The 27965-nt window shown below is 61.1% G+C and overlaps 1 protein-coding gene across 1 annotated transcript; it reads right to left on the reverse strand.

Moving 5' to 3' along the window:
- Positions 1 to 179: 179 nt before the first annotated feature.
- Positions 180 to 27956, reverse strand: ash1l (ASH1 like histone lysine methyltransferase). Its single transcript, XM_088905134.1, has 26 exons — positions 27241 to 27956; positions 22747 to 27031; positions 19838 to 20558; positions 18801 to 18977; positions 18258 to 18352; positions 16953 to 17026; positions 16733 to 16778; positions 16524 to 16632; positions 16232 to 16438; positions 15523 to 15669; positions 15343 to 15451; positions 13855 to 14004; positions 12092 to 12162; positions 11667 to 11830; positions 10391 to 10543; positions 10009 to 10063; positions 9606 to 9738; positions 9203 to 9454; positions 9021 to 9107; positions 7917 to 8007; positions 6961 to 7099; positions 6686 to 6858; positions 5924 to 6090; positions 5749 to 5789; positions 4685 to 5003; positions 180 to 3706 (listed from the first exon to the last, which is right to left on the reverse strand). The coding sequence occupies exons 1-25, from the start codon at positions 27751 to 27753 to the stop codon at positions 4769 to 4771; spliced, it is 8394 nt and encodes a 2797-aa protein (XP_088761260.1). The 5' UTR covers positions 27754 to 27956; the 3' UTR covers positions 180 to 3706; positions 4685 to 4768.
- Positions 27957 to 27965: the final 9 nt, after the last annotated feature.

Below are 27965 nucleotides of genomic sequence, written 5' to 3' on the forward strand. Positions count from 1 at the left end.
AGACTCAGATGAAGCCAGATACAAATGGAGATGCAGACCATTACACACAGACAGCTGCAGGTGCAGACAAATACACGGGCAGATGCAGATACAGATGCAGACGAAGAGAAGAGATGCAGACGGACACAGATGCAGATGCAGACAGAGACATAAAGATGCAGACACGGGACGTGCTCGGATTCCTTGAAAAAACAAGTCTCTGGTTTATTTTGCTACACTGTTTCATGGAGACGCAGGCGTTGATGTTTTTATCAGGGTTTTTTTTTCCGTTTTATAAGCAATTACATCCAAGGTTGTTAAAATCCGGCGTACATCATTTACAAAGATCAGAAAAGGAAAACGGCGACCGAGGAAGAGGAGGAAGAGCCAGCGCCGAGGACACGGGCCTCTTCCAGAACAGAGCAACCCAAAACAGGACCATGTAGTTAGCAGCATTTCTCCAGCGCCAGCCGTGCGGGGTGCGCCCATGCAGGCTCGGGACAGAAGAGCCATCAGAAGGGTTCAATCCTCCTCGTCGTCTCTCTGCAGTGCTGTAGTGCTTCTTCGATACAAAAAACAAAGACCAACTTAAAGACCGGCGTGTCCTCGCCTCGCCGTCGCCAGAAAACCAACAACAACAACAACAGCGCCAGGGAGAACGAGAGGAGCAGGACGCTCTCCAGCGCTGCTTGATTGTCTAAAAAAATCTCAAAGAAAGGTTCCCCCAAAAAACGAGACGAAGGCCAGGTCGAGTCCCAGCAGTCCACGGCCCGGCCCGCCCTTGCAGTGCGTGCCGCGCGGTCCTTCTGCCCGGTGTCCGTTTGAAACCGACACAGCGGACAGACCGGCGTAGTGTGTACCGTCCCGTGGTATTTCCTCGTTAACTAATTAAGGCTCAACAGCTCCTCGTTAACCAATTAGTCCTCAGCAGGACTCCTCCCCCTCCCCGCCCAGCCTTTCGCAAGAGGCCCTGGTGGGAGGGGGGGGGGGGGGTTTAGACGGGGGGGAGGCCGAGCCGAAACAGAGGCGTGTCCCAAGCGCCCCGTCTTTTTTCGAGGCGCCCGCTGGCCCCTCGCTCCGATCCTCCGCCGGCGTCGGTTCCGATCCCTGGCGCCGGGCCGAGAGAGTGCTGGCGGCGCCGCCGGGGCGGAGCCCGGGCAGTCGCACTGTCCATCTCCGAGCCCCGCCCGGCCCCTCGCGCCCCGAGCCACAACGAGCAACAGAACGGCAAGGATAACAACAGCAAAAAGAGTAATATTAATATGAAGAATAACAATAGTCTAATACGCGGAGGACGGCTCAGGTCCTGTACAAAAGAAAGGATTGGTAATCAAGGTATTGCTTCCACAGCACGCTGTGAGATTATATCCCAGTATATACAGCTTGGCACGAAATTACAAGATCAGGACCGAGTCGCTTCCTCTCGTCTGTTCTCGTTAATCTCTTACAATAATTAAAACAACATTCTGCACAGTTACTGAGACTTTACAAAACAGAACCCACCCCCCACCCACCCCTCTCAGAAAAGAAGAATAATAATAATCATAATAATCATAATAATAATAATCATAATTTTTTTGTTTGCTTGTTTTGCTTTTAAAATACAAATGTTACACACAGCCCTTTATTTTCGGTGGGTACAGTTCCGATCCTGGCTCAGGCCTTCAAAATTCCTCAGCGGAATCCCTCCCTCCCATTGCTCCGGGCTTCTCCCGTGGACTGAAAGACGGAGACACTGACGCGCTGCCTGACTCTCTGACTGAGACACTGACACGCTGCCTGACTCTCTGACTGAGACACTGACGTGCTGCCTGACTCTCTGACTGAGACACTGACACGCTGCCTGACTCTCTGACTGAACCACTTACACACTGACTGACATCCCATTAGTTTCTCATATTGACGCCAGGCAGACCAGCTCTTGGTGTCACAGTAACACACAGACAGGCAGCTGTCTGGGACAGAGTGGAGAAAGGGAAGAGAGAGGAGATTGGAGAGAGAAAGGGACAGACACAAGAATGACTGATGTTTTTTAATCACTTCCTGTCTGCAAGCCAGAAGCGGAACAAGGAAATTTGGAACCCAAAAGGAGACAGGCAGTGAAAGTCATTATCTCCTCCATCCACACACTGTGTGGCCAGCGCTTTCACTCACACACGTCACACACAGTGGGACGAGAGCAGACACACACACTGTCCCCTGTAACTCATTTTACTCTTATTTACTTAGTCAGCGGGGTAAAGTTATAGCAATAAAAGTATAGTACAGTCCGACTGTCGCTCTCTCTCTCCGACCGTACAGTCCGACTGTCTCTCTCTCTCCGGGCGTACAGTCCGACTGTCATTCTCTCTCTCCGGGCGTACAGTCCGACTGTCGCTCTCTCTCTGAGTACAGTCTGACTGTCTCTCTCTCTGACAGTACAGTCCGACTGTCTCTCTCTCTCTCTGACAGTGCAGTCCGACTGTCTCTCTCTCTCTCTGACAGTGCAGTCCGACTGTGGCTCTCTGACAGTCCAGTCCGACTGTTGCTCTCTCTCTGACAGTACAGTCCGACTGTCTCTCTCTCTCTCTCTGACAGTACAGTCCGACTGTCTCTCTCTCTCTCTGACAGTAAAGTCTGACTGTCTCTCTCTCTCTGACAGTGCAGTCCGACTGTCTGTCTCTCTCTCTCTCTCTGACAGTGCAGTCCGACTGTCTGTCTCTCTCTCTCTGACAGTGCAGTCCGACTGTCTGTCTCTCTCTCTCTCTCTCTGACAGTGCAGTCCGACTGTCTCTCTCTCTCTCTGACAGTGCAGTCCGACTGTTGTTCTCTCACTCCCTTTAGCCATAGAGTCTCAAACACACAAGTAACTGACAGACTGGGATATTATACAGAGGCTGAAGCTCAACCAGTTCAGAGGACAGGAATAAAGGACACTGGTAATGTACAATACAAGGATGAACAAGAAAACGGGAATGAGCAGTGTGCCCGTCTCTCTACACCACATACAGCAGTCTTCCCAGCTAACAGGCCACTACAGCTGCAGGACTCCTAGGAAACCTGTACGGATGAAGCAGATGGAGCAATAAATACGACTACATACTAATTTTAGTTTCATTTTAAACATCTGTCTATGCAAATTGATTCAAAAGAAGGTAAGAAAGAGGCCGGCCTTGCTTCTGATCAAGAGCCCTTCAGCTGGTAGTGAAGCCTGGAGTGGCTCAGACTGCTGGGCACTGGGAGCCTTCACTGTCTCGGCGCAGTGACGTCCTGCCCGGTCCAGCTGGTTGCGAGGTCGGTGCAGTTCCTGCTGGCCTCAGGGAGGGGCCGAGGGGGCAATAACCGAGACTGAACTGCCGTCCTGCCGTGCGCTCGCTGTCTGCGGCCCCTTGTCTGGGATGTGTCCACTCCCCCTGTGTCTGGGGGACGCAAGTGTCCACCGCGCTAGAGGCCCCGCCCACTCTCCGACCCCCTCGTCCGGCGTGCCTTCCGATCCCATCGCTCCGCGTCTCCTGGCCGAGCTCCCCGGGGCGGCCCCAGGGAGGGGCAGCTTCTCCCCTCGCTGTGCCCGTGTCTCCCTCGCTCGCTCTCCTCTCTCAGCGCCCTGCTCTCCCTCTCCGGGGGGAGCTGGAGGCTCGCCAGGTTCGCAGGTGACATCACTTCCTGCCACCGCAGTCGCCCAATCCCAGCGTCCTCCGGCGCAACTTCCGACCCGAGCCCTCCTCCAGGAGATAGGTCACGTCGATCACTGGCGGGGGAGAGAGGAGCACCCTGGATTAGTGTTCATCGACGCCACGCAAGTCTGAGACACTGAGAGTCGCCATCTCCCTGCTCCTCCTCTCTCCCTCCCTCTCCTCCTCCTCCGCTCCTCTCTCCCCCAACTCCTTCACTCCTCCTCCCTCCCCTCCACCTCTCCTCTGCTCCTCCCTCCCTCTCCTCTGCTCCTCCTCCTCTCTACCTCCTTCTCCTCCGCTCCTCCCTCTCCTCCTCCTCTGCATCTCTCCTCCTCTCTCCCCCAACTCCTTCACTCCTCCTCCCTCCCCTCCACCTCTCCTCTGCTCCTCCCTCCCTCTCCTCTGCTCCTCCCTCCCTCTCCTCTGCTCCTCCTCCTCTCTACCTCCTTCTCCTCCGCTCCTCCCTCTCCTCCTCCTCTGCATCTCTCCTCCTCTCTCCCCCCAACTCCTTCACTCCTCCTCCCTCCCCTCCACCTCTCCTCTGCTCCTCCCTCCCTCTCCTCTGCTCCTCCTCCTCTCTACCTCCTTCTCCTCCGCTCCTCCCTCTCCTCCTCCTCTGCATCTCTCCTCCTCTCTCCCCCCAACTCCTTCACTCCTCCTCCCTCCCCTCCACCTCTCCTCTGCTCCTCCCTCCCTCTCCTCTGCTCCTCCTCCTCTCTACCTCCTTCTCCTCCGCTCCTCCCTCTCCTCCTCCTCTGCATCTCTCCTCCTCTCTCCCCCCAACTCCTTCACTCCTCCCTCCCCTCCACCCCTCCTCCGCTCCTCTCTCCCCCAACTCCTTCACTCCTCCTCCCTCCCCTCCACCTCTCCTCCGCTCCTCCCTCCCTTTCCTCCTCTCTCCCCCAACTCCTTCACTCCTCCTCCTCTCCCCCCAACTCCTTCACTCCTCCTCCTTCTTCCTCCCCCAACTCCTTCACTCCTCCTCCTCCTCCTCCTTTTCTCCTCCTCCCTCCTCTCCCCCTCTCCCCCTCTCCCCCTCTCCCCTGTCTCACCACTCTTGCAGGGTACTCTGTGCAGGAGTGTCAGCAGGATCTTGTTCAGTCTCTCCCTCTGTGCCTCCCGTCGCTCCATCTCTATCAGCTCTGGGGGGGAAGCTCCTCTTCCTCCTCACCCCCCCGCTGCCCCTGCAGCTCTGAGATGGGGGGTGGGGGGGGCTCAGTGGGGGCAGGGTCAGCCTCAGCCTCGCCCTCCTCGCCCTCTGCCCGCGGCCCGGCCTCACACACTTCCTCCGTGCCTGGGGAGGTGTCCTCTTCACAGCCCCCCAGGGAGTCCTTACAGCTCAGCTTGGGACGCTCACTCTTCCAGGACGACCTGCCAGACAGGGAGAGGAAAGTGTTAATACAGACACACTGACTGGACACTCCAGTACATTAACACTGCACTGAGAGAGAGGGGTTCATACAGACACACTGACTGACTGGACACTCCAGTACATTAACACTGCACTGAGAGAGAGGGGTTCATACAGACACACTGACTGACTGGACACTCCAGTACATTAACACTGCATTGAGAGAGAGGGGTTCATACAGACACACTGACTGACTGGACACTCCAGTACATTAACACTGCACTGAGAGAGAGGGGTTCATACAGACACACTGACTGGACACTCCAGTACATTAACACTGCACTGAGAGAGAGGGGTTCATACAGACACACTGACTGGACACTCCAGTACATTAACACTGCACTGAGAGAGAGGGGTTCATATAGACACACTGACTGACTGGACACTCCAGTACATTAACACTGCACTGAGAGAGAGGGGTTCATACAGACACACTGACTGGACACTCCAGTACATTAACACTGCACTGAGAGAGAGGGGTTCATATAGACACACTGACTGACTGGACACTCCAGTACATTAACACTGCACTGAGAGAGAGGGGTTCATACAGACACACTGACTGGACAGTCCAGTACATTAACACTGCACTGAGAGAGAGGGGTTCATACAGACACACTGACTGACTGGACACTCCAGTACATTAACACTGCACTGAGAGAGGGGAAACTGGGAAGACAGGATTGAACAAGACAGGAGACTAACCTGCCCCCGTTCCTCTTGTAGTTGTCCGGGACATAGTGTGGCTGTGGACAGAGAGACAGTGAGTGAGGACAACACTGACCGCTACCACAGCTCCTTCAGGAACTGACTGACCGCAGTCACACCCCACATGCATGTGCTTGTGAGACCCCTGCACCCCTGTGGCCCCGCTGCTCACCGAGAAGTCCCTCTTGGGCGTCAGGCGCTTGGGGAAGTGGTTGAAGGCGTAGGGCTTGGTGCAGACCGGGTAGCGGTTCCGGTGGATCTTGTAGAAGAGGTGGGCCGACTTGTCCAGCCGGTAGTCGCAGATATAAACATCCTGCTCCTTCACCCCCTTCGGCCGGCCTGCGCACACAGGGACACCGTCAGACAGACGGACAGGGACACAAATTCCTGGTCAGACAGTCATGCACACAAACAGACAGACACGCTGTCAGACAGTCATGCACACAGACAGACACACAGACACACAGGCACACCGTCAGACAGACGGACAGGGACACAAATTCCTGGTCAGACAGTCATGCACACAAACAGACAGACAGTCATGCACACAGACAGACACACAGACACACAGGCACACTGTCAGACAGACGGACGGACAGGGACACAAATTCCTGGTCAGACAGTCATGCACACAAACAGACAGACAGACAGTCAGACAGTCATACACACAGACAGACAGGCAAACAGTCAGTCAGACAGTCATGCACAGAGACACACAGACAGACAGCCTCACAGTCAGTCAGACAGTCATGCACATAGACACACAGACAGACAGACAGGCAGTCAGACAGTCATGCACATAGACACACAGACAGACAGACAGGCAGTCAGACAGTCATGCACATAGACACACAGACAGACAGTCAGGGATACAAATTCTTGTTCAGACAGGCAGGGACTCTGCCCGTATCACCTGTGCCCAGTGCGGTATTACCTTTGCAGTAGGTGTAGAGGTCCAGCACGCAGCAGGTGCCCACCACCGCCTCCAGCGGGATGATCTCGTACAGCGGCACGCGGAACAGCTCGTTGTGATAGAAGCGCCGAGAGGGCGAGTGGTGCGTCTCGTGGGGCCGGAAGTAGTGGTGCCCGAAGGCGAAGCGCTCGCCCCTGGACAGAGAGACAGACAGAGAGCGCTCAGGGTTCGAGGCGGCGTCCCGCTGGCGTCCAGCTGGCCCCCCGCGCCCCCCCCCCGCACCCCCACTCGCTTACTTCTCGTTCTTCCACAGCTTCTCGATGCGGAAGATGTCCAGCTTGTCGCGGTTGATGTGAGACAGGAGGCGGTAGGACTGGCGGACCGGCTGGCCGTCCGGCGTGCGCCGGCTGTCCCGCATCAGGTACACGCAGTCGCCTGGGCCGGGCAGAGAGGGGACAGGTCACTCACCGAGCACGCCAGCGCAGCGGCTCTATCCCGTACAGGGGCTCGGGGGAGCCGGAGTCTATCCCAGCAGGCACTGGGAGCAAGGCAGGACACACCCTGGACGGGACACCAGTCCAGCACAGGGCAGACAGACACACCAGGGCCAATTATCCCAGGAGCCAATACACCTACCAGTACTGTGGGAGGAGACAGGAGCTCCTGGAGGAAACCCCTGCAAACACGGGGAGAACAGACAAACTCCACACGGACAGCACCCCAGGAATGGAACCCAGGTCCCCGGAGCTGCGAGGCAGCAGTGCTGACCGCTGGAACGCTGTACGCCATTAACCAAGTCAAAGAATGTCTTCAGTCCCTAAGGACTGGAGTTCTTCAATTCACCCAACGGTACACTTTAATTGATGAAACCGAAAAATTGATAAAAAGGCGCGAGAGACAGGTGGGAGACTCTGTAAAGGCAGGCTGTAGTGCCCATTGACCAGCAGGTGGTGCTCTTTCCTCTGGATCAGCATTTCTAATCCGATGCCTCAGTACACCAACAGAGGACACTACGCTTTACAAAGCACTGACTTTCTGACTACTGATCCCAGATCCCAGGACACTGTCAGTAAGAGTGGGGTGTTGACCCTGGTGTCCTGACTACTGGTCACTACAGATCCCAGGACACTGTCAGGAAGAGTGGGGTGTTGACCCTGGTGTCCTGACTACTGGTCACTACAGACCCCAGGACACTGTCAGGAAGAGTGGGCAGGCGAGAGAGGAAAGCTGTAATCTCAGACAGGTGTCCTACCCTGGTGCAGCAGCAGGTCGTCCCTCAGCAGGCAGATGTAGTACACGGAGCCGGACTGGGCATAGCTGGGCTGGGGCAGCATGGGCACCTCCTGCAACACACAAACACACGCAGCACGCCCGGGTCAGCGGACACACCGGAGCTCCACGCCTCTCTCTTTCCTTCGTGCAGCAGCACGTATACAACCAGAACACCCCCCCGAGACCCTCCTATCCCCCCTCTTAAACAAGCCAAATCAATCGGAAGTATATGTATGTAACGGATTACGATCGCAGTCATAGAGCAGATGTAGTAGTTCACAGCATACAAATACAATTTAACAATAATCCAATACAGGGAACACAGCAGAGGCACGGCTCTTACAAACAGCCTCCTCTCTGTCTCTAACTGCACGAATCAAAGAATCATTCTTGTCATATATACTTGCCAGACCGCTATCCCACCACTAAACGTGTTCAAAATCTCGATTTCCGGCTCCAGATCAGGCACTGCTTGTGACGTGCCCTTGGCCTCCGTGCTCGCCTCCTTCGCCCTCATGCTTGTTTCAGTTTGTGAGCCACAGCGAGGGTGACGCTGATGAAGAGCACCGGCGCGCTGCAGGGGCAGGAGAGATCTCCCACAGCCGACCGCGGGGGCGTGCCGCTCCACGTCTGAATTTGTCAATTTTCCCACGTTATTTTATTTTTCCCTCTCATTATTTTATTTTTTCATCCTTGACTGCATATACACAAATTAGTGTAAAAAGATTTCACATAAAACACTGCTGTGCTTCCTCTATTAAGAGCTCCTGGAAAAACACAGGAGTCACAAGGGGGCGATGTTGTGCAGTAAACAGAGAGGATCCTAACCAGCTCAAGGCCACTCCAATACAGAGACATGGCCAATAGTGCACTGGCCCACTGGACATTCTCAGTCACAATGATTACTGGACCCAGACTGGACCAGTGATCTCCGGACTGTAGGGTTACAGTATTACTTGGCCCAGACAGGACCAGTGATCTCTGGAATGTAGGGTTATAATATTCCCTAAACTCTTCTTTCATTCATTAATACAGCCTTATATCCGAGATAGTGAGAGAGTCTGAGAGAGATGAAGGGGTTTACCCTGTCCACAGGTCTGGGGTCACACTGTTCACACAGGTAATGCTCCACATCAGCATTGACCCTCATACAGTCGCAGTGCTGCCATACCTGGAGAGAGAGAGGGGTTAATACAGACACACTGACCTCTCCCCCCTCCCTCTGCCACTCTCCCTCTTGTTCTGCCCCCCTCCCTCTCTTCTCACCATGCATTTCTCGCACTGGATCATCAGCCCCTCATCCTTGTACATTCCACAGATGCAGCGGATGATGTCATCGTGGTTGTCATGGTGACCGGAGGGAGCATCACGGTCAAGCGAGTCGCTGCTGTCAGCTTCGCTGCCCGTTTCTCCCACAATCTCGTCGATCTGGACAGCTGCCTCATGCCGCGCCCCATAGTAGGCCTTCCGCAGACGGCACACATCACGACCCACTGAGGACTTCCTGCCATAATACTTCTGTACAGAGGGGAGAGAGGGGTTCATACAGACACACTGACTGGACACTCCAGTACATTAACACTGCACTGAGAGAGAGGGGTTCATACAGACACACTGACTGGACACTCCAGTACATTAACACTGCACTGAGAGAGTGACCTCTGCTGACCTCTGCGTTGCGGAAGACTTTGAGCATGTCGGTGTCGAATGTCTCCACTGTCTTATAGTGACCAGTCAGGATCTGCTTTTCTATAGTGCTGAGGTCCAGTGGGTCAGACACCTTCTCATAGTACTCTGTGTTCCTGTTGGGCACAAAATACACCGACTCATTGCTGCACAACAGCACACACACACACACAACTCTGATGCACTGCTACAGAGCAAAGTTCTGTCCAACAAACCCTACACACACACACACACACACACACCCATACACACACCCAAATACCCACACCCACACACACCCACACACCCACACCCACCCCCACACACACACCCACCCTCTCAGACACCCCCCCACACATCCCCACACCCACACACACACTCACACACACACACACTGCTGCACTCACCGCTTCCGGGAGGGCAGGCTGAGCAGAGGTGCGGCGAGGGGCTGGCTGTCCGAGTCTGAGGAGAGGACAGGACAGCTGGCTGAGGGCAGCGCCTAACTGGACAACGCTGACCGCCGCTGACCAATACTGACCAGCACCGATCGACACTGACTGCCGCTGTTCGACACCGATCGACACTTACTGACGCCGAATGACACTGACCACCGCTGACCACTATCCAACACTGACCGATTGCTGCTAGCCACTGCTGACCTACACTGACTGCTGTTGACCACTGCAATCCGACACTGACAGCTACTGACCGCCATTCACCACTGCTGACTGACACTGACAGCTACTGACCGCCATTCACCACTGCTGACTGACACTGACCCATACTGACCTTTGTAGCTGATGATCATGTCGCAGATCTCCTTGAAGATGTGGGCCAGCCGGGCGGTCTTGGTCACCTCCGTGTTCTCCTCGGCCGCCGCCAGCCGCCGCGTGCGCACGGAGCGAGAGGTCTGCAGCGCTGAGAACTGCGTCAGGAACACGTCTGTGTGGACACACGGATTGTCCACACAATGCCTCCCCCTCGGGGCTCTGGGGCTCCTGCCTCCTTCCCTCCCTCCTCTCCCTCGCCCTGGGGCCCCCCTACGCCTCTCCTCCTTGCCCTGGGGCCTCTCTCCTCCTCACCTTGGGGCCCCTCTCCTCTCCCCCCCCCGCCCTCGGGCTCCTCTCCTCTCCTCCTCGCCCTGGGGCCCCTCTCCTCTCCTCCTCGCCCTGGGGCCCCTCTCCTCTCTGCCCTGGGGCCCCTCTCCTCTCTCCTCTCTGCCCTGGGGCCCCTCTCCTCTCTGCCCTGGGGCCCCTCTCCTCTCCAACACCCGCCCTCGGGCCCCTCTCCTCTCCTCCTCGCCCTGGGGCCCCTCTCCTCTCTGCCTGGGGCCCCTCTCCTCTCTCCTCTCTGCCCTGGGGCCCCTCTCCTCTCCCCCCCCACCCTCGGGCCCCTCTCCTCTCCTCCTCGCCCTGGGGCCCCTCTCCTCTCTGCCCTGGGGCCCCTCTCCTCTCTCCTCTTTGCCCTGGGGCCCCTCTCCTCTCCCCCCCCGCCCTCGGGCCCCTCTCCTCTCCTCCTCGCCCTGGGGCCCCTCTCCTCTCCTCCTCGCCCTGGGGCCCCTCTCCTCTCTGCCCTGGGGCCCCTCTCCTCTCTCCTCTCTGCCCTGGGGCCCCTCTCCTCTCCAACACCCGCCCTCGGGCCCCTCTCCTCTCCTCCTCGCCCTGGGGCCCCTCTCCTCTCTGCCTGGGGCCCCTCTCCTCTCTCCTCTCTGCCCTGGGGCCCCTCTCCTCTCCCCCCCCACCCTCGGGCCCCTCTCCTCTCTGCCCTGGGGCCCCTCTCCTCTCTCCTCTCTGCCCTGGGGCCCCTCTCCTCTCCCCCCCCACCCTCGGGCCCCTCTCCTCTCCTCCTCGCCCTGGGGCCCCTCTCCTCTCTGCCCTGGGGCCCCTCTCCTCTCTCCTCTTTGCCCTGGGGCCCCTCTCCTCTCCCCCCCCGCCCTCGGGCCCCTCTCCTCTCCTCCTCGCCCTGGGGCCCCTCTCCTCTCTGCCCTGGGGCCCCTCTCCTCTCTCCTCTTTGCCCTGGGGCCCCTCTCCTCTCCCCCCCCGCCCTCGGGCCCCGCGCTGCTGACCTGACTTGATGTTGCCGTCGTCGCGGATGACACTGCCCCAGCGGGTGTACACAGACAGGCCGCTGTCCCTCTCGCGCTCGCTGGCCTGCTTCAGCATCTCCTGCTTCTCGCGCACGCGCTCCCAGCTCCGCACCAGGAACACGCGGTGCTTCAGCACGAAGTTCCTGCCGCACACAGAGCGCTCTCCTCAGGTACCGCACTGCGTGATGGCGGCGTAACGGGGAGTCCACATTGTGTGGTGTGGGGGTGTGAGGGTGTCCAACTGTGTGGCGTCAGGGTGTTCACGCTGCACGGTGTTGGGGCGTCAGGGTGTTCACGCTGCACGGTGTCAGCTTGTCTAGACTGTGCGGTATTGGGGCGTCTGCACTGCGCGGGGTTGGGCTCTCGGAAGAGAGTACTGTCATATTGTCGGGGTGTTTCTTTACCTCTCTCTGTTTGACATCGGCTTCATGTGCAGGTGAGGGGAGAACTTTCCGCTGTCACTGGAGTCCTCCTCCTGGAAGAAAAAATAACAATGGTGCTCTTTAACCACCCTTTAACCTTTTGACCTCCAGTGGCCTTTGACCTCTGACCTCCAGCAAACCCTGACCTCAGAACACCAGTTACCTTCCATCTTTATCCACCTTTGACATCCAATTGCTGTTGTTTTTTACTCTCTCTTTGAGCTTTAACAAGATGCCCTCTTTAGCCCTTTACAGACATGCATTAATATAACTCACAAAGTAGAAAAACTAATAAAGTCATTTGAACTTCCATGTGTCTGTGTCAGAGTGTCGAGTGTAGTCCTTGAGGGCATTGTCATTCCAGCTCAGATTTTGGGTAATGAGTGCATCTAGCCAGTTACTGACTGAACTGGACCAGAATAACAGCTCCTCCCAGCTCTTCCAGTGCTGCTGCTGTAGAGAGACCTGGAAATCCTTCAGAGAAACATCCTCCAGGACCAAGACTGGACACCAGCGCTGTAGACACACAGGTCCTCCAGGACTGGACACCAGCACTGTAGACACACAGGTCCTCCAAGACTGGACACCAGCGCTGTAGACACACAGGTCCTCCAGGACTGGACACCAGCGCTGTAGACACACAGGTCCTCCAGGACTGGACACCAGCACTGTAGACACACAGGTCCTCCAGGACTGGACACCAGCACTGTAGACACACAGGTCCTCCAGGACTGGACACCAGCACTGTAGACACACAGGTCCTCCAGGACTGGACACCAGTGCTGTAGACACACAGGTCCTCCAGGACCAGGACTGGACACCAGTGCTGTAGACACACAGGTCCTCCAGGACTAGACACCAGTGCTGTAGACACACAGGTCCTCCAGGACCAGGACTGGACACCAGTGCTGTAGACACACAGGTCCTCCAGGACTGGACACCAGTGCTGTAGACACACAGGTCCTCCAGGACTGGACACCAGTACTGTAGATACACAGGTCCTCTAGGACTGGACACCAGTACTGTAGATACACAGGTCCTCTAGGACTGGACACCAGCGCTGTAGACACACAGGTCTTCCAGGACCAAGACTGGACACCAGCGCTGTAGACACACAGGTCCTCCAGGACTGGACACCAGCGCTGTAGACACACAGGTCCTCCAGGACTGGACACCAGCGCTGTAGACACACAGGTCCTCCAGGACTGGACACCAGCACTGTAGACACACAGGTCCTCCAGGACTGGACACCAGCACTGTAGACACACAGGTCCTCCAGGACTGGACACCAGCACTGTAGACACACAGGTCCTCCAGGACTGGACACCAGCGCTGTAGACACACAGGTCCTCCAGGACTGGACACCAGCGCTGCAGACACACAGGTCCTCCAGGACTGGACACCAGCGCTGTAGACACACAGGTCCTCCAGGACTGGACACCAGCACTGTAGACACACAGGTCCTCCAGGACTGGACACCAGCACTGTAGACACACAGGTCCACCAGGACTGGACACCAGCGCTGTAGACACACAGGTCCTCCAGGACTGGACACCAGCGCTGTAGACACACAGGTCCTCCAGGACAGGACTGGACTATGCTCATTACCACAGTGTCCAGTGCCCAGCCCTCTGCTCCTACAGTAGTCAGTGTCCATGCAGAGTGCCCAGTGCCCAGCTCCCCGGTGCCAGAGAGGACACGGCTCAGTGCCCAGCTCCTGGGTCCTACACTGGAGCAGTTCTCACCCGTTTCTTCAGCTGGTGTTTGGACTTGCGCTTCTCCTTCAGCCTCCCCGGCCGGCGGTGGGCGCCCCCCTTCCCTGGCAGGCCATTCACGCGCTGACTCTTGCCCCCGATGATGCCCCGGCAGCGCTCCGAGCCACACTTGCACACTTGCTGCAGAGAGAGGGGAGAGTGAGTGAGAGAGAGGAGTGTGAGAGACTGTGAGAGAGTGAGAGTGAGAGAGAGGAGAGGGAGTGAGTCACCTGTTTCTCACTGCCGAAGGAGAGAGTGAGAGAGTGTGTTGCTGGGTGTTGAAGGAGTGAGAGGAGAGTGAGAGAGTGTGCTGCTGGGTGCTGGAGCAGTGAGAGGAGAGTGAGAGAGTGTGCTGCTGGGTGCTGGAGCAGTGAGAGGAGAGTGAGAGAGTGTGTTGCTGGGTGTTGAAGGAGTGAGAGGAGAGTGAGAGAGTGTGTTGCTGGGTGTTGAAGGAGTGAGAGGAGAGTGAGAGAGTGTGTTGCTGGGTGCTGGAGCAGTAAGAGGAGAGTGAGAGTGTGTTGCTGGGTGTTGAAGGAGTGAGAGGAGAGTGAGAGAGTGTGCTGCTGGGTGCTGGAGCAGTGAGAGGAGAGTGAGAGAGTGTGCTGCTGGGTGCTGGAGCAGTGAGAGGAGAGTGAGAGAGTGTGCTGCTGGGTGCTGGAGCAGTGAGAGGAGAGTGAGAGAGTGTGCTGCTGGGTGTTGAAGGAGTGAGAGGAGAGTGAGAGAGTGTGTTGCTGGGTGTTGAAGGAGTGAGAGGAGAGTGAGAGAGTGTGCTGCTGGGTGCTGGAGCAGTGAGAGGAGAGTGAGAGAGTGTGTTGCTGGGTGTTGAAGGAGTGAGAGGAGAGTGAGAGAGTGTGCTGCTGGGTGCTGGAGCAGTGAGAGGAGAGTGAGAGAGTGTGTTGCTGGGTGTTGAAGGAGTGAGAGGAGAGTGAGAGAGTGTGTTGCTGGGTGTTGAAGGAGTGAGAGGAGAGTGAGAGAGTGTGTTGCTGGGTGTTGAAGGAGTGAGAGGAGAGTGAGAGAGTGTGCTGCTGGGTGCTGGAGCAGTGAGAGGAGAGTGAGAGAGTGTGTTGCTGGGTGTTGAAGGAGTGAGAGGAGAGTGAGAGAGTGTGTTGCTGGGTGTTGAAGGAGTGAGAGGAGAGTGAGAGAGTGTGCTGCTGGGTGCTGGAGCAGTGAGAGGAGAGTGAGAGAGTGTGTTGCTGGGTGTTGAAGGAGTGAGAGGAGAGTGAGAGAGTGTGCTGCTGGGTGCTGGAGCAGTGAGAGGAGAGTGAGAGAGTGTGCTGCTGGGTGCTGGAGCAGTGAGAGGAGAGTGAGAGAGTGTGCTGCTGGGTGTTGAAGGAGTGAGAGGAGAGTGAGAGAGTGTGCTGCTGGGTGCTGGAGCAGTGAGAGGAGAGTGAGAGAGTGTGCTGCTGGGTGTTGAAGGAGTGAGAGGAGAGTGAGAGAGTGTGCTGCTGGGTGCTGGAGCAGTGAGAGAGGGAGACTCACCTGTTTCTCGGTGTTGAAGGAGTGGAAGTTGTAGTCGTACGTGAGCTCGGTGCCGCTGCTCATGTCCTTGAGTGCGAACAGGCCGATGCGGTAGACCCCGTTGACAGACCTGAGGGGAGGGGGCAGGGTCAGCAGGCAGAGAGGCCCGCGGCGGGCTCACCCACGGGGGCACACACTCACCATTTCTGCATCTCACAGTTGGGCTCGCAGCTGTGGTTGATGAACCGCGCCTCGTTGCCCATGCGGTAGCTGTCGATGACCATTCCGCTGTCCAGGTTCAGGCAGTAGTGGTCATTGTGAGTATGGTACTGCTCAATCATGCGGTTCCTGAACGACACACATGCACTCTTACTGAATCACCGTGTGATTCACACGACTCACAGAGCACTACACAGATATCACAAGTGTGCGCTCTCCCTGTCCAGCTGTGTCCACCTCAGGTGTACAAATCTCAGACGTGTGCTCTACTTGTCCATCTGTGTCCACCTCAGGTGTGCTCTACCTGTCCAGCTGTGTCCACCTCAGTACAAACCTCAGGTGTGCTCTACCTGTCCAGCTGTGTCCACCTCAGTACAAACCTCAGGTGTGCTCTACCTGTCCAGCTGTGTCCATCTCAGTAGAAACCTCAGGTGCGCTCTCCCTGTCCAGGTGTGTCCATCTCAGTACAAACCTCAGCTGTGTGCGCTACCTGTCCAGCTGTGTCAATCTCAGGTGTGCTCTACCTGTCCAGCTGTGTCCACCTCAGGTGTACAAATCTCAGGTGCGCTCTCCCTGTCTAGCTGTGTCCACCTCAGTACAAATCTCAGGTGCGCTCTACCTGTGCAGGTGCTCCACCCACACCATGAACACCCTGAGCTGCATGTCCCACTGCACTCCACCTGTGCCCTACCTGAACTCCTGCTCGCTCACCACCTCCCCCAGGTACTCGATGATGAACTGGCCCGAGCGCAGCGACTCCTTGGTGCGGATCCCCCAGCCCTTGCCTTCAGCTCGGAAGCGCTCCAGGCACTGCACCCACTCGTGCCTCTGGATGCGCTGGTTGTCACACTGGTCTCCGCAGGGGCAGGTGTTGGGGGAGCACTCAGCAAAGATCATCCTGGACAGAGGATAGAGCGCGTCAGAGGAGTGCGGGTCAGAGGGGCGCAGTGCGAGTGGGGTCTGTGGGGTGCGGCGAGCAGTACCTGTTTAGACAGTCATCAATGCAGCCCTTTTCGGTCTCGTCCTCCGACCTCTTGCAGTTGCAGGTGGTGGCTTCGTAGCCGGAGAGCGGCTTCACGTCCACATATACATCTGAGAGACGGGCAGACGGGGAGGGGGAGAGTGGGGAGAGGTGAGTGAGGGCCATCGCTGGCATTCAGCAAGACTGGCAGCAAGACTGAGGCTTACTCACTGGATCTGATCTTCTTGTACAGAGGGACGTCAGGCTTCTTGTAGAGCTGAGGGAGAGAGAGAGGCAGACATGGCCACAGTCACTGGCGCAGCTGCATCAGCTGGAGACCGGGAGACTGAGGAGGGCTGAGTCAGACCCTCATGCTGTACATTTTATTTTTATTAATAATCCCACTAGCTGTCACTAGCGCCACCACAAAAACGCTGCCATCAGTTCATACCTGGTTGTGTTTCCACTGCCACAGGATGTCATACGGCAGCTGGAAATCAATTCTCTTCTGTCTCAGGTACTTCCCTGAAAGACCGAAAGGATCTGGTCACACAAAGCAGCAGACACAGGTGCAGACACAGGCGGGCACAATCTCAGGTACAGACGCAGGCGCAGGTGGGTGGGAGTCTCAGGTACAGACAGGTGCAGACGCAGGCGCAGGTGGGTGGAGTCTAAGGCGCAGACAGGTGCAGACGCAGGCGCAGGTGGGTGGAGTCTTAGGTACAGACAGGTCCAGATGCAGGCGCAGGTGGGTGGAGTCTCAGGTACAGACAGGTGCAGAGACAGGCGCAGGTGGGTGGAGTCTCAGGTACAGGCAGGTACAGACGCAGGCGCAGGTGGGTGGAGTCTCAGGTGCAGTCGCAGGTGCAGGTGGGTGAAGTCTCAGGTACAGACAGGTGCAGATGCAGGGGCAGGTGGGTGAAGTCTCAGGCGTAGACAGGTGCAGATGAGTGGAGTTTCAGGCACAGGTGGGTGGAGTCTCAGGTACAGACCCAGGCGCAGGTGGGTGGAGTCTCAGGTACAGACCCAGGCGCAGGTGGGTGGAGTCTCAGGTACAGACAGGTGCAGACGCAGGCGCAGGTGGGTGGAGTCTCAGGTACAGACAGGTGCAGACACAGACGCAGGCGCAGGTGGGTGGAGTCTCAGGAAGAGACAGGTGCAGACGCAGGCGCAGGTGGGTGGAGTCTCAGGCGCAGACAGGTGCAGACGCAGGCGCAGGTGGGTGGAGTCTCAGGCGCAGACAGGTGCAGGTGGGTGGAGTCTCAGGTACAGACAGGTGCAGACGCAGGCGCAGGTGGGTGGAGTCTCAGGTACAGACAGGTGCAGACGCAGGCGCAGGTGGGTGGAGTCTCAGGTACAGACAGGTGCAGACGCAGACGCAGGCGCAGGTGGGTGGAGTCTCAGGCGCAGACAGGTGCAGACGCAGGCGCAGGTGGGTGGAGTCTCAGGCGCAGACAGGTGCAGACGCAGGCGCAGGTGGGTGGAGTCTCAGGCGCAGACAGGTGCAGACGCAGGCGCAGGTGGGTGGAGTCTCAGGCGCAGACAGGTGCAGGTGGGTGGAGTCTCAGGTGCAGACAGGTGCAGAAGCAGGTGCAAGGGCAGGCACAGGAGCAAATGAGGATACAGACTCAGGGGCAGGAGCAGGAGAAGAGGGGGATACAGACTCGGGCAGGAGCAGGAGAAGAGGGGGATACAGACGCAGGGGCAGGAGCAGGCGCAGGGGCAGACGCAGGTACACGCAGGCAGGCAGACTGACCGACGTGAATCGGCGCAGGGAAGAGACCGTACTCGTGCTCCCCAGGCGTGTATTCCAGCCGCTCTTTCTTCAGCTGCAGGAGCTGGCTCTTAGGACTGGAGAGGGAGACAGGACAGAGACAGGAGTGAGCACAGCATCTCTCACTCCTGCCCATATTCCCTGCACACTCTCTCTCACTCCTGCCCGTATTCCCTGCGCACTCTCTCTCTCACTCCTGCTCGTATTCCCTGCGCACTCTCTCTCTCACTCCTGCCCGTATTCCCTGCGCACTCTCTCTCTCACTCCTGCCCGTATTCCCTGCGCACTCTCTCTCTCACTCCTGCCCGTATTCCCTGCGCACTCTCTCTCTCACTCCTGCCCGTATTCCCTGCGTACTCTCTCTCTCACTCCTGCCCGTATTCCCTGCGCACTCTCTCTCTCACTCCTGCCCGTATTCCCTGCGCACTCTCTCTCTCACTCCTGCCCGTATTCCCTGCGCACTCTCTCTCTCACTCCTGCCTGTGTCCTGTGGGCTTGTCTGCAGTAAGTGAGAGTGTCACTCACTCCGCAGTCTTGTACACGTCGGAGTAGAGCCCCGCTCTCTGGTACTTCTTCTTGGGGGGGCGAGCTGACCGCTTCTCCCGCTGGCTGGAGGGCTGCGACAGGGGCGGGGCCTGTTCCTGTGGTGGCTTTCTTGAGTCCTCCACTGAGGCCTGAACCTCTGGTGGGCTCTCCAGCGCACTGGAGAGAGAGGAAAGGCAGAGGGACAGGGAGCCAAATGAGAGAAACTGTCAGAGGACACGCCCTGGACCCTCCCACACTGACAGAGGACACGCCCTGGACCCTCCCACACCGACAGAGGACACGCCCTCAAACCCTCCCACACCGACAGAGGACATGCCCTCAATCCCTCCCACACTGACAGAGGACATGCCCTGGACCCTCCCACACCGACAGAGGACACGCCCTCAATCCCTCTCACACCGACAGAGGACACGCCCTCAATCCCTCCCACACCGACAGAGGACACGCCCTCAAACCCTCCCACACCGACAGAGGACATGCCCTCAATCCCTCCCACACTGACAGAGGACACGCCCTGGACCCTCCCACACTGACAGAGGACACGCCCTGGACCCTCCCACACCGACAGAGGACACGCCCTCAATCCCTCCCACACCGACAGAGGACACGCCCTGGACCCTCCCACACCGACAGAGGACACGCCCTCAATCCCTCCCACACTGACAGAGGACACGCCCTCAATCCCTCCCACACCGACAAAGGACACGCCCTCAATCCCTCCCACACTGACAGAGGACACGCCCTCAATCCCTCCCACACCGACAAAGGACACGCCCTCAATCCCTCCCACACTGACAGAGGACACGCCCTCAATCCCTCCCATACTGTCAGAGGACACGCCCTGGACCCTCCCACACTGACAGAGGACATGCACTTTCAACTGCAAACGCATGAGAGGGGCCCAAATGCCCCCTCTGCCCCAGGATTCAGAGTACAGTACCCCCAGGACTCCCCCAGTGGTACTGTGCAGGTCACCAAGCTCTGTGTCACTGCGTGGCCACAGAGGGGCGCCGTACCTGCGGAAAGACTGCAGCTCCTCCTGCGTCAGCCACTCCGTCTGCGGGGGCTCCTCCTCCTCGCCGGGGGGCCACCGTTTCCTCTTGACGCCCTTCCGGTGCTGTCCCTGCACCACGGCCTCGATGATGTCCGCCACCGTGTCCCCCAGGGCGCGGGCGGGGCTGGGGGGGCTGGCGGGGCCGGCGGGCGGCGGGTGCTTGCGCGGTCGCCCCGGCCGCCGCTTCACCATGTTGTTGCCAGTGCGCGCCTGGCGCTGCAGCTTCTTGGCCTTCAGGATCTTGTTGACGTGGTACAGGCTCCGCTTGGTGGACAGCACGCGCTCGAACCTGGAGCTGGGCAGGCTGGGGAGGGGCTGGGGGGGCTGCTGGGGCGCCGCGGAGCAGGCGGCCGCCTCCGACCCCCCCGCCCCGCCTCCTCCCCTGCCGGGGTCGGGGCAGCCGGGCGGCCGGCCCGAGGGGCTGTCTTGGCGGTTGGCCCTCTCTCGGCTCGGGGGCCTCCCGGGGCCCTGAGCGCCCCCGCTGGGCATTGCCATGGAGAGCCGGGCAGCTGTGCCGTCGGCTCCGCTGTCGTGGTGGCAGTGCAGGAGCCGGGGGGGAAACTGGGCCATCTGGAGGATAGACTGCTGCTGCTGGTGATGGTGGTGCTGGTGCTGCAGTACCATCTCCGGGCACTCAGGGGCGCCAGAGCGCGCCCCTCGGGTCTGGACACCACCTGCGAGCCCTGCAGACAAGACAAGATGGCAATGAGCTGCCGGCCTGTGTAGCCAAGGAGGTGCGGGTTCTTTGTATAAAGAGCAAGAGAAGGGGTGAGCAGGAAGAAAGAGGGGGGACAGAGAGAGGGGCAGGGCAGTTGGGGGACACGCAGCCTGCCCAGGCCCGAGCACACCTCTGAGGATGGTCAGAGAGAGGGGGAGGGGGGACAGTGAGTCACCACAGGTCTGACTGCACAGGGTTTTTCCCACAGTCAGCGTGAGTTTGCGTCCGGGAAGCGGATAGGGGCGGGGGCGGCTGGATGACTGTGGGCACATGTGTGTCTGGTTAGTCAGAACGGGGCTGCCAGGCACGTCTCAGCTTTCAAACAGCAGCTCTGACCCCGGTCCTGCTCTCACACAGGAGGGGAGATGGGCATCAGGCAGTCTCTCTGCCCCGCCAGCCTGACCAGACTGGACTATAAGCACTGGACCAGCTGTCCTCCTGGTGTAACAGCCCTGGGCCTTAACCACTGGACCAGCTGTCCTCCTGGAGTAACACCCCTGTGCCTCAACCACTGGGCCAGCTGTCCTCCTGGTGTAACAGCCCTGTGTCTTCACCACTGGACCAGCTGTCCTCCTGGTGTAACAGCCCTGTGTCTTCACCACTGGACCAGCTGTCCTCCTGGAGTAACAGCCCTGTGCCTCAACCACTGGACCAGCTGTCCTCCTGGTGTAACAGCCCTGTGCCTTAACCACTGGACCAGCTGTCCTCCTGGTGTAACAGCCCTGTGTCTTCACCACTGGACCAGCTGTCCTCCTGGTGTAACAGCCCTGTGTCTTCACCACTGGACCAGCTGTCCTCCTGGTGTAACAGCCCTGTGCCTTAACCAATGGACCAGCTGTCCTCCTGGTGTAACAGCCCTGTGCCTCAACCACTGGACCAGCTGTCCTCCTGGTGTAACAGCCCTGTGATCAGAGGAGAGATCTCAGACCCAAAGAAGGCTCCACAACCAAAATGTTGTTTTCTTTCTTTTCCTTTCAGCATGGAATAAACCTATTACTTTTACTTGTTCCATCAGAGGAGAGAGCCTACGCACACCAGCGCACACCTGACCGGACTGTGGACAAGCTCTGCTGTCGTCTCAGGTCCCAGAGGCCGGATCACAGTGACTGCTGGGAGACTGGTTACTGAGCTGTGTTACCCAGGGAGCTGCCCCCAGGCGTCTCTGCCAAGCGGTCCAGCTCACTTCCTGCGCTGAGCCACTCACGCACAGCACACCGCCAGCTCTGTGCTCTCCGACTCTCGATGATGCCACTGAATTTCTAAACAATTCGTAATCACCAATTGCTTTTTTTTTTTCCTCTCCAGAGTTTTGAGTCACCAAAGCTAAAATCTCCTCTGACACCTGCACTGTCAGGACAGCAGCTCCTCGTCCACGCTGCAGCTCACCAGAGGGAGGACTGGTGCAGCTCTTGCTCACAAACTACTGAACTGTAGGGTTACAGTGCGACCCGGCCAAGACTGGACCGGTGATCTCTGGACTGTAGGGTTACAGTGTGACCCAGACTGGACCAGCGATCTCTGGACTGTAGGGTTACAGTGTGGCCCAACCCAGACTGGACCAGTGATCTCTGGACTGTAGGGTTACAGTGTGACCCAGACTGGACCAGTGATCTCTGGACTGTAGGGTGACAGGGTGACCCAGACTGGACCAGTGATCTCTGGACTGTAGGGTTACAGTGTGACCCAGACTGGACCAGTGATCTCTGGACTGTAGGGTTACAGTGTGACCCAGACTGGACCAGTGATCTCTGGACTGTAGGGTTACAGTGTGACCCAGACTGGACCAGTGATCTCTGGACTATAGGGTGACAGGGTGACCCGGCCCAGACAGGACCAGTGATCTCTGGACTGTAGGGTTACAGTGTGACCCAGACTGGACCAGTGATCTCTGGACTGTAGGGTGACAGGGTGACCCGGCCCAGACTGGACCAGTGATCTCTGGACTGTAGGGTTACAGTGTGACCCAGACTGGACCAGTGATCTCTGGACTGTAGGGTGACAGGGTGACCCGGCCCAGACTGGACCAGTGATCTCAGGACTGTAGGGTGACAGGGTGACCCGGCCCAGACTGGACCAGTGATCTCTGGACTGTAGGGTGACAGGGTGACCCGGCCCAGACAGGACATACACACGAACACTAACGCCCTCCTTACCTGGCAGCTCTCTTCTGTCAGCGGACGAGGGGCAGTCCTTCCTGAGCGCCCGCTCCAGTCCACAGAAGCGCCCCTCAGCCGGGCTGCCCGCCCCCCTCCGGCGGCCCAGGCCCGGGTTCCGGCTCAGGGCGCTGGCGAACAGGTTGGTGTGCGTCGGGGCCCCCTGGGGGGCCAGGGGCTCCTCTTCGCTGTCGGAGCCGGCGGCGGGCGCAGAGCTGGGGGGCGAGGCGAAGGAGGAAGGGGCGCCCCCGGCCCCGTCCGCGGCCGAGGAGCCGGGGGGGCCGGCGTAGTCGCCGCCCAGGACCCGGGGGCTGGACTCAGGCGTGCCGCCCCTGCGGACCCAGGGCTCCAGGTGGTGGTGGTGCCCGCGGGCGCCGGCGGGGGTCAGGTACGGGGCGGCCAGGCAGCTGTGCCCGTCCTTGTGTTTGCAGCGCTCGGCCGAGGAGGAGGAGGACGAGGAGGGGGAGTTGGCGGCGGCGCCCTCCTTGCCGTAGCGGTAGCGGCGCAGGGAGTCCAGCACGGCGCCCCCGGCCCCGCCCGCGCCCCCGCCCCCCCCGGCGGCCCCCTCCTCGCCGCGGCGCTCGCGGTGCTTGTGCCGGTGCTTGTGCTTGTGCTCGTGCAGCCAGCCGTAGGACAGCTCGGGGGGCACGGCGGGGTACGCCAGCAGCGGGGAGCGCCCGGCCGCGCCCAGGAAGGCCTCCTGGCGCAGAAGCTTGTGTTTCTTCTTGTGGAACTTGGCGGGGTTGAGCAGCAGGTGCGGGGCGTGGTGCATGTAGGAGGGGGGCGGCCCCAGCGGGGAGGGGAAGGAGGGGGAGTGGGGCGGGGGGGGCGGCGGGGGCGGGGGGTGGGGGTACAGGGGCGGCGGGTAGCTGCGGTAGTAGCCCAGCCCCAGGGGCGCGGTGCCCAGGGCGGGCGTGGAGTAGGGCAGGCTGTAGGAGGGGTGGTAGAAGGGGAAGCCCAGGCCGTGCACGAAGGGCACCTCGGCCACGGCCTCGCGCAGTTTGGGCGGCCGGCCGCGCTTCTTCTTCAGGTCCGGCTTGCGCACGTAGTGCAGGGAGTCGCAGGGGTAGGCCGGGTGCGGCGAGTAGTAGCCGCTGAAGTTGATGCGGAAGATGGTGGGCAGCAGGTCCCGGGGCAGGTAGTGGTGGGGGGCCGCGGGGTGGCCCCCGGGGACCCCCGGGGCCCCCAGCCCCAGCCCCGCCGCTGGCCCCGGCAGCCCCCCGCCGCCGCCCAGCCCGCGGTGCGCGATGCGGACCTGGCTGAGCCGGGCGATGACGTCCTCCAGCTGGGCCAGGAAGTCGGGGTCCTGCCTCCGCGCGCGCAGCTGCAGGTACTTCCTCTTGCGCTTGCGCTTCTGCCGCTTCAGCTTCTCGTACCCGGGGCAGTCGTGGCCCCGCCTCTTGCACTTGTGCTTGTGCTTCTCCTTGTGGCTCAGCACTGCCGCCGCCGCCGCGGTAGCGGGAGGTCCTGGGGCGGGCCGGTGGTGACCCCGGGGCTCTGGGGAGGCCCCCGGCCCCAGCGGGGAGGGCACGGGGGAGGGGCGGTCCAAGAGGACGGAGTGCCGCCGCCTGCGGGCCGACAGCCCCGCCCCGCCCCCTCCTCCGCCCCCCGCAGGCATTCCCAGCGCCAGCCCCGCCCCCGAGCAGGGCCCCGCCCCCAGCCCGGCCCCGCCCAGCCCCGCCACGCCCTTCTCGGCGCGGTCGGAGGTGCTGTTGTTGTCGGTGCCGATGCCGCTGTCGCTGGGCACGGTCTCCTCGCTGTGCGACTCGCTGACGGGGGAGGGCGTGGCCTCCTTCAGCTCGGCCAGGTGCGCGGGGGAGGTGGGCAGCAGGGCCGGCGGGGGCGGCGACAGCTTGCGGTAGTGGTAGTGGTGCCGGTAGTGGTGGTGGGCCCGGCAGGACTTCTTCAGCGGGCCCAGCAGGGAGGGGGCCAGCGGCGAGGCGGGCGCGAGGGCGCCCAGGGGGCGGGGCGAGGCCGAGGGCGGGGGCAGCTGGAAGGCGTGGCCGCAGTGCGGGTGCGGCAGGAAGTGCACGGCGCCCGGCTCCACGAAGCCCGCGTCGCTGCTGACGGGGCTCTGCCCGCCGCTGGCCCCCGAGGACTGGGAGAAGGAGGGGGAGGGCAGGACCTCGGGGGCGGAGGCCGGCGGGGGCTGGGAGGCGCAGGAGGCCGGGGAGGAGGCCGAGGCCGAGCCCGAGGACGGGGGCAGGAAGGAGTCGGGCGCCGCGCTGGCCTTGGGCTTGCGCCCGCGCCGCTTGCCCATGTAGATGGTCCCCTTCTTGCTGACGTTGATCTGCTGGCCCAGCTTGCCGCCGAAGGTGGCGGCCAGGGAGGAGAGGGGGGAGCCCTGGCGGGGGAGCGCCGCCCCGGAGTCACACTGCCCCAGCCCGCCCCCTGTCCCTGCTCCTCCTCCTCCTCCTCCTCCGCCTCCGCCTGCCCCCGCTCGCGAGGGGCCGCCCTCCGCCCCGGCGCCCGCGCCCCTGGGCCCCGGCCCGAGCAGGATCTGGTTGAGCAACCGCTTGCGCTTCAGCGTCTTCATCTTGTTGATCTTGCGGATGATGGTCTTCATCAGCAGCTGGCCGTTGCCCTTCCTGCGGAACCGGCGCTCCGCCTCGGGCCCCTCGTCCGGCCCCCCGCCGCCGCTGCAGCCCTCGGGGTCCAGCGTCGGGGGCTGCCCCTCCTGCGGCAGCGTGGGAGGCAGCCGCTTGGGGCGCCCCCGCTTCCGGGGCAGCGGTTTCGGGGGGTGCAGGTCGATCTCGGGCTGCAGCACGGGGGGGTCCTGCTCCTCCTTGCTCTTCAGCAGGGAGTAGACCTTGGAGGGCGGGATCTTGAGGGGGCGGTGGGGCGGGGGGCTCTCCAGGCGAGGCATCTTGGATTTGGGGCGCCCGCGCTTCTTGGGGGGCATGAAGAGCTGGCGGGGGGGAGAGGAGGACGAGTGGGCGCTGATGGGGTTCGGGGGGCGCCCCACGGGCCGGGGCTTCGGGGGGGGCGAGTCGGGGGGCCGCAGGAGGGGGCTCTGGAGCTTGCGCAGCTTGGGGAGCGGGGCGTCCCCTCCCTCGCCCCCCTCGTCCTCGGAGGTGTCCCTGTGGGGGCGCGGGGGGGCCCGTGTCCACCGCGGCCGCCGGCCCTTGCGCTTCTTCAGCGGCTTGCAGTCCTGCGCCAGGGGGCGGGGCAGGGCGGCGGCCAGGGGGGCGGGGCTGGGCTTCAGGGCGAGGGAGGGCGGGGGCGCCGCGGCGACGGCCACCAGCGAGGGCGGGGGCTGCTGCTGCTGCTGCTGATGCCTTTCGCCGCCGGGAGTCTCAGCCGCCGTCGCCACGGCGATGCCAGCGCCGTGGCTGGGGCTCCTCTTGCACGGGCTGCCGCTGCCACACCTGCCACTGCCCACAAGGGGCAGCACCCGGCACTCCTGCTTGTCCCCCGGGGGCGCAGGCGGGGGGCACCTGGTGCTCAGGTCGCGAGGAAAGTCCCGGTCTCTTTCGGGGACCTCCGGGATGTGGGGGATCCCGCGGCTGGGGGTCAGAGGGAGCGCCGGCGGCCGGCGGCTGCATGTCTCTGGCCCGGCTGAGGAGGAGGAGCCTGACGAGGGGCAACAGGAAATGAGCACCGGCTGTTTGACAGCGGTGCTGATGCTGCTGCTGTTGTTGTTGTTGCTGTTGCCGCTGGCAGCGGAGGCGGCGATCGCCACGGCGACGCCCTCCCTCCCCCGTTCGGCCCCGCCCTCGCAGGGCTCGCCGGGCTCCTTCCTGGGGGGGGCGGAGAACTTCTCCAGCACGCTGTCGCGGCCCTGCCGGGCCCCGGGCAGGCGGCCGGGGGGCCGCAGCAGCGACAGGGCCCCCAGCTCGGCCGCGCCCGCGGGGGGGTCGGCGCGGGGCAGGTCCCTGGGGGTCGCGGGGTGGCCAGAGGGGGCAGCCGCCCCGGGGGGGGCCGGCGGGGGCGAGAGGGGCTTGCGGATCTTGGCCTTGGAAGACTTGGAGGGGGGGCAGGTGGCGATGAGCTGCGCCAGTTTCTCGGTCACCGTGGGCCCCCCCCCGTTCAGCAGCGTCCTCTCGCGCGGCCCCTCAGGCTGGGGGGACACGGCCTTCGCAGGCGGGAGGCCGTCCGGCTTGAGGTCCTGGGCGAGAGGCGCGGGGGGCGCGGCCGCGGGCGGGGCGGGGGGCATGCCGGCCGGCGGGGAAAGCTTGTCTTGGGGGGACAGCTTGCCGTCTCCCTCCGTCCGCTGCTGGCTGGGGGGTCTCTCGGCATTCTGCTCCACCTTCGCCTCCGACTTGCGCGCAAGTTTCGGGGGAGCCTGTGGGGGACACAAGCAGGGTTACTGCTGACCTCTCTCACAGCCCCCTGCTGTCGTCTGGAGGAGAGAGAGTGAGAGTGAGGAGGAGAGAGGGGGAGGAGTGGAGAGAGGGATGGAGAGAGGAGAGAGAAGAAGGGAGAGAGGGAAAGGAGAGAGGAGAAGAGAAAGAGCAAGAAAAATGGGGAAAGACAGAGAAGAGGGATTCTCACCCGTTTGGGCAGGACGCTGGCAGCCAGGGGCCCAGGGACAGATGTTGGGGGCACAGGGGTGGCCACGGAGGAGCAGGGGGGCGGCGGTGGCACGCTGGGGGCAGGACTGTGAGCCCTGTCGTCTGTGGGCACGGCTCTGGGCAGCCCGTGGCTGACGCCCCGCCCGGTCGCCCGGGGCCCCCGGCCCTGCCTGACGGAGGTCTTGATCGCGGGCCGGCACACGTAGTTCTCCAGGATCTTGGGCGGCTTCTTCATGCGCTTGGCCTGCAGCCCGATCTTCAGCTTCACGTTGCCCTCCGAGAAGTTGGTCTCCTTGATGGAGAACTGCTGCGGCTGCTGCTCGCTGCCGCCCCCTGTGGCAGCCTCCGGTACTGCGCCCGGCTCCCCTCGGCTCTCCCGCTCCTCCTCCTTCCCGCCCAGCCCCTCCTTCTCCCGCTCCCCCGGCGGCGCGGCCGGGGGCGGGGGGGGGCCCTCGGGGGCGGCGGCAGGCCCCCCCGGGCTCCTCTGCTCCATGCGCGAAGCTGGGGGGGGGCTGTCGCTGTGGACAGGGCGAGGGGGAGCCGGTCCCAGGCCGCAGGACAGCTGTCGGTCTTGGGGGGGGGAGAGGGGGAGGGAGGGAGGGAGGGGGGAGAGGGGCCGAGGTTTCCCTCTCGCGGGGTCTCTGCTCTCGGCCACACCAGACAGACAGGCAGGCAGACGGACCAGCAGCCCCACGGCAACCTGCA

This window comes from Atractosteus spatula, chromosome 25 (genome assembly GCF_055471065.1).
Source record: "Atractosteus spatula isolate fAtrSpa1 chromosome 25, fAtrSpa1.hap1, whole genome shotgun sequence".
NCBI lineage: Eukaryota > Metazoa > Chordata > Actinopteri > Semionotiformes > Lepisosteidae > Atractosteus > Atractosteus spatula.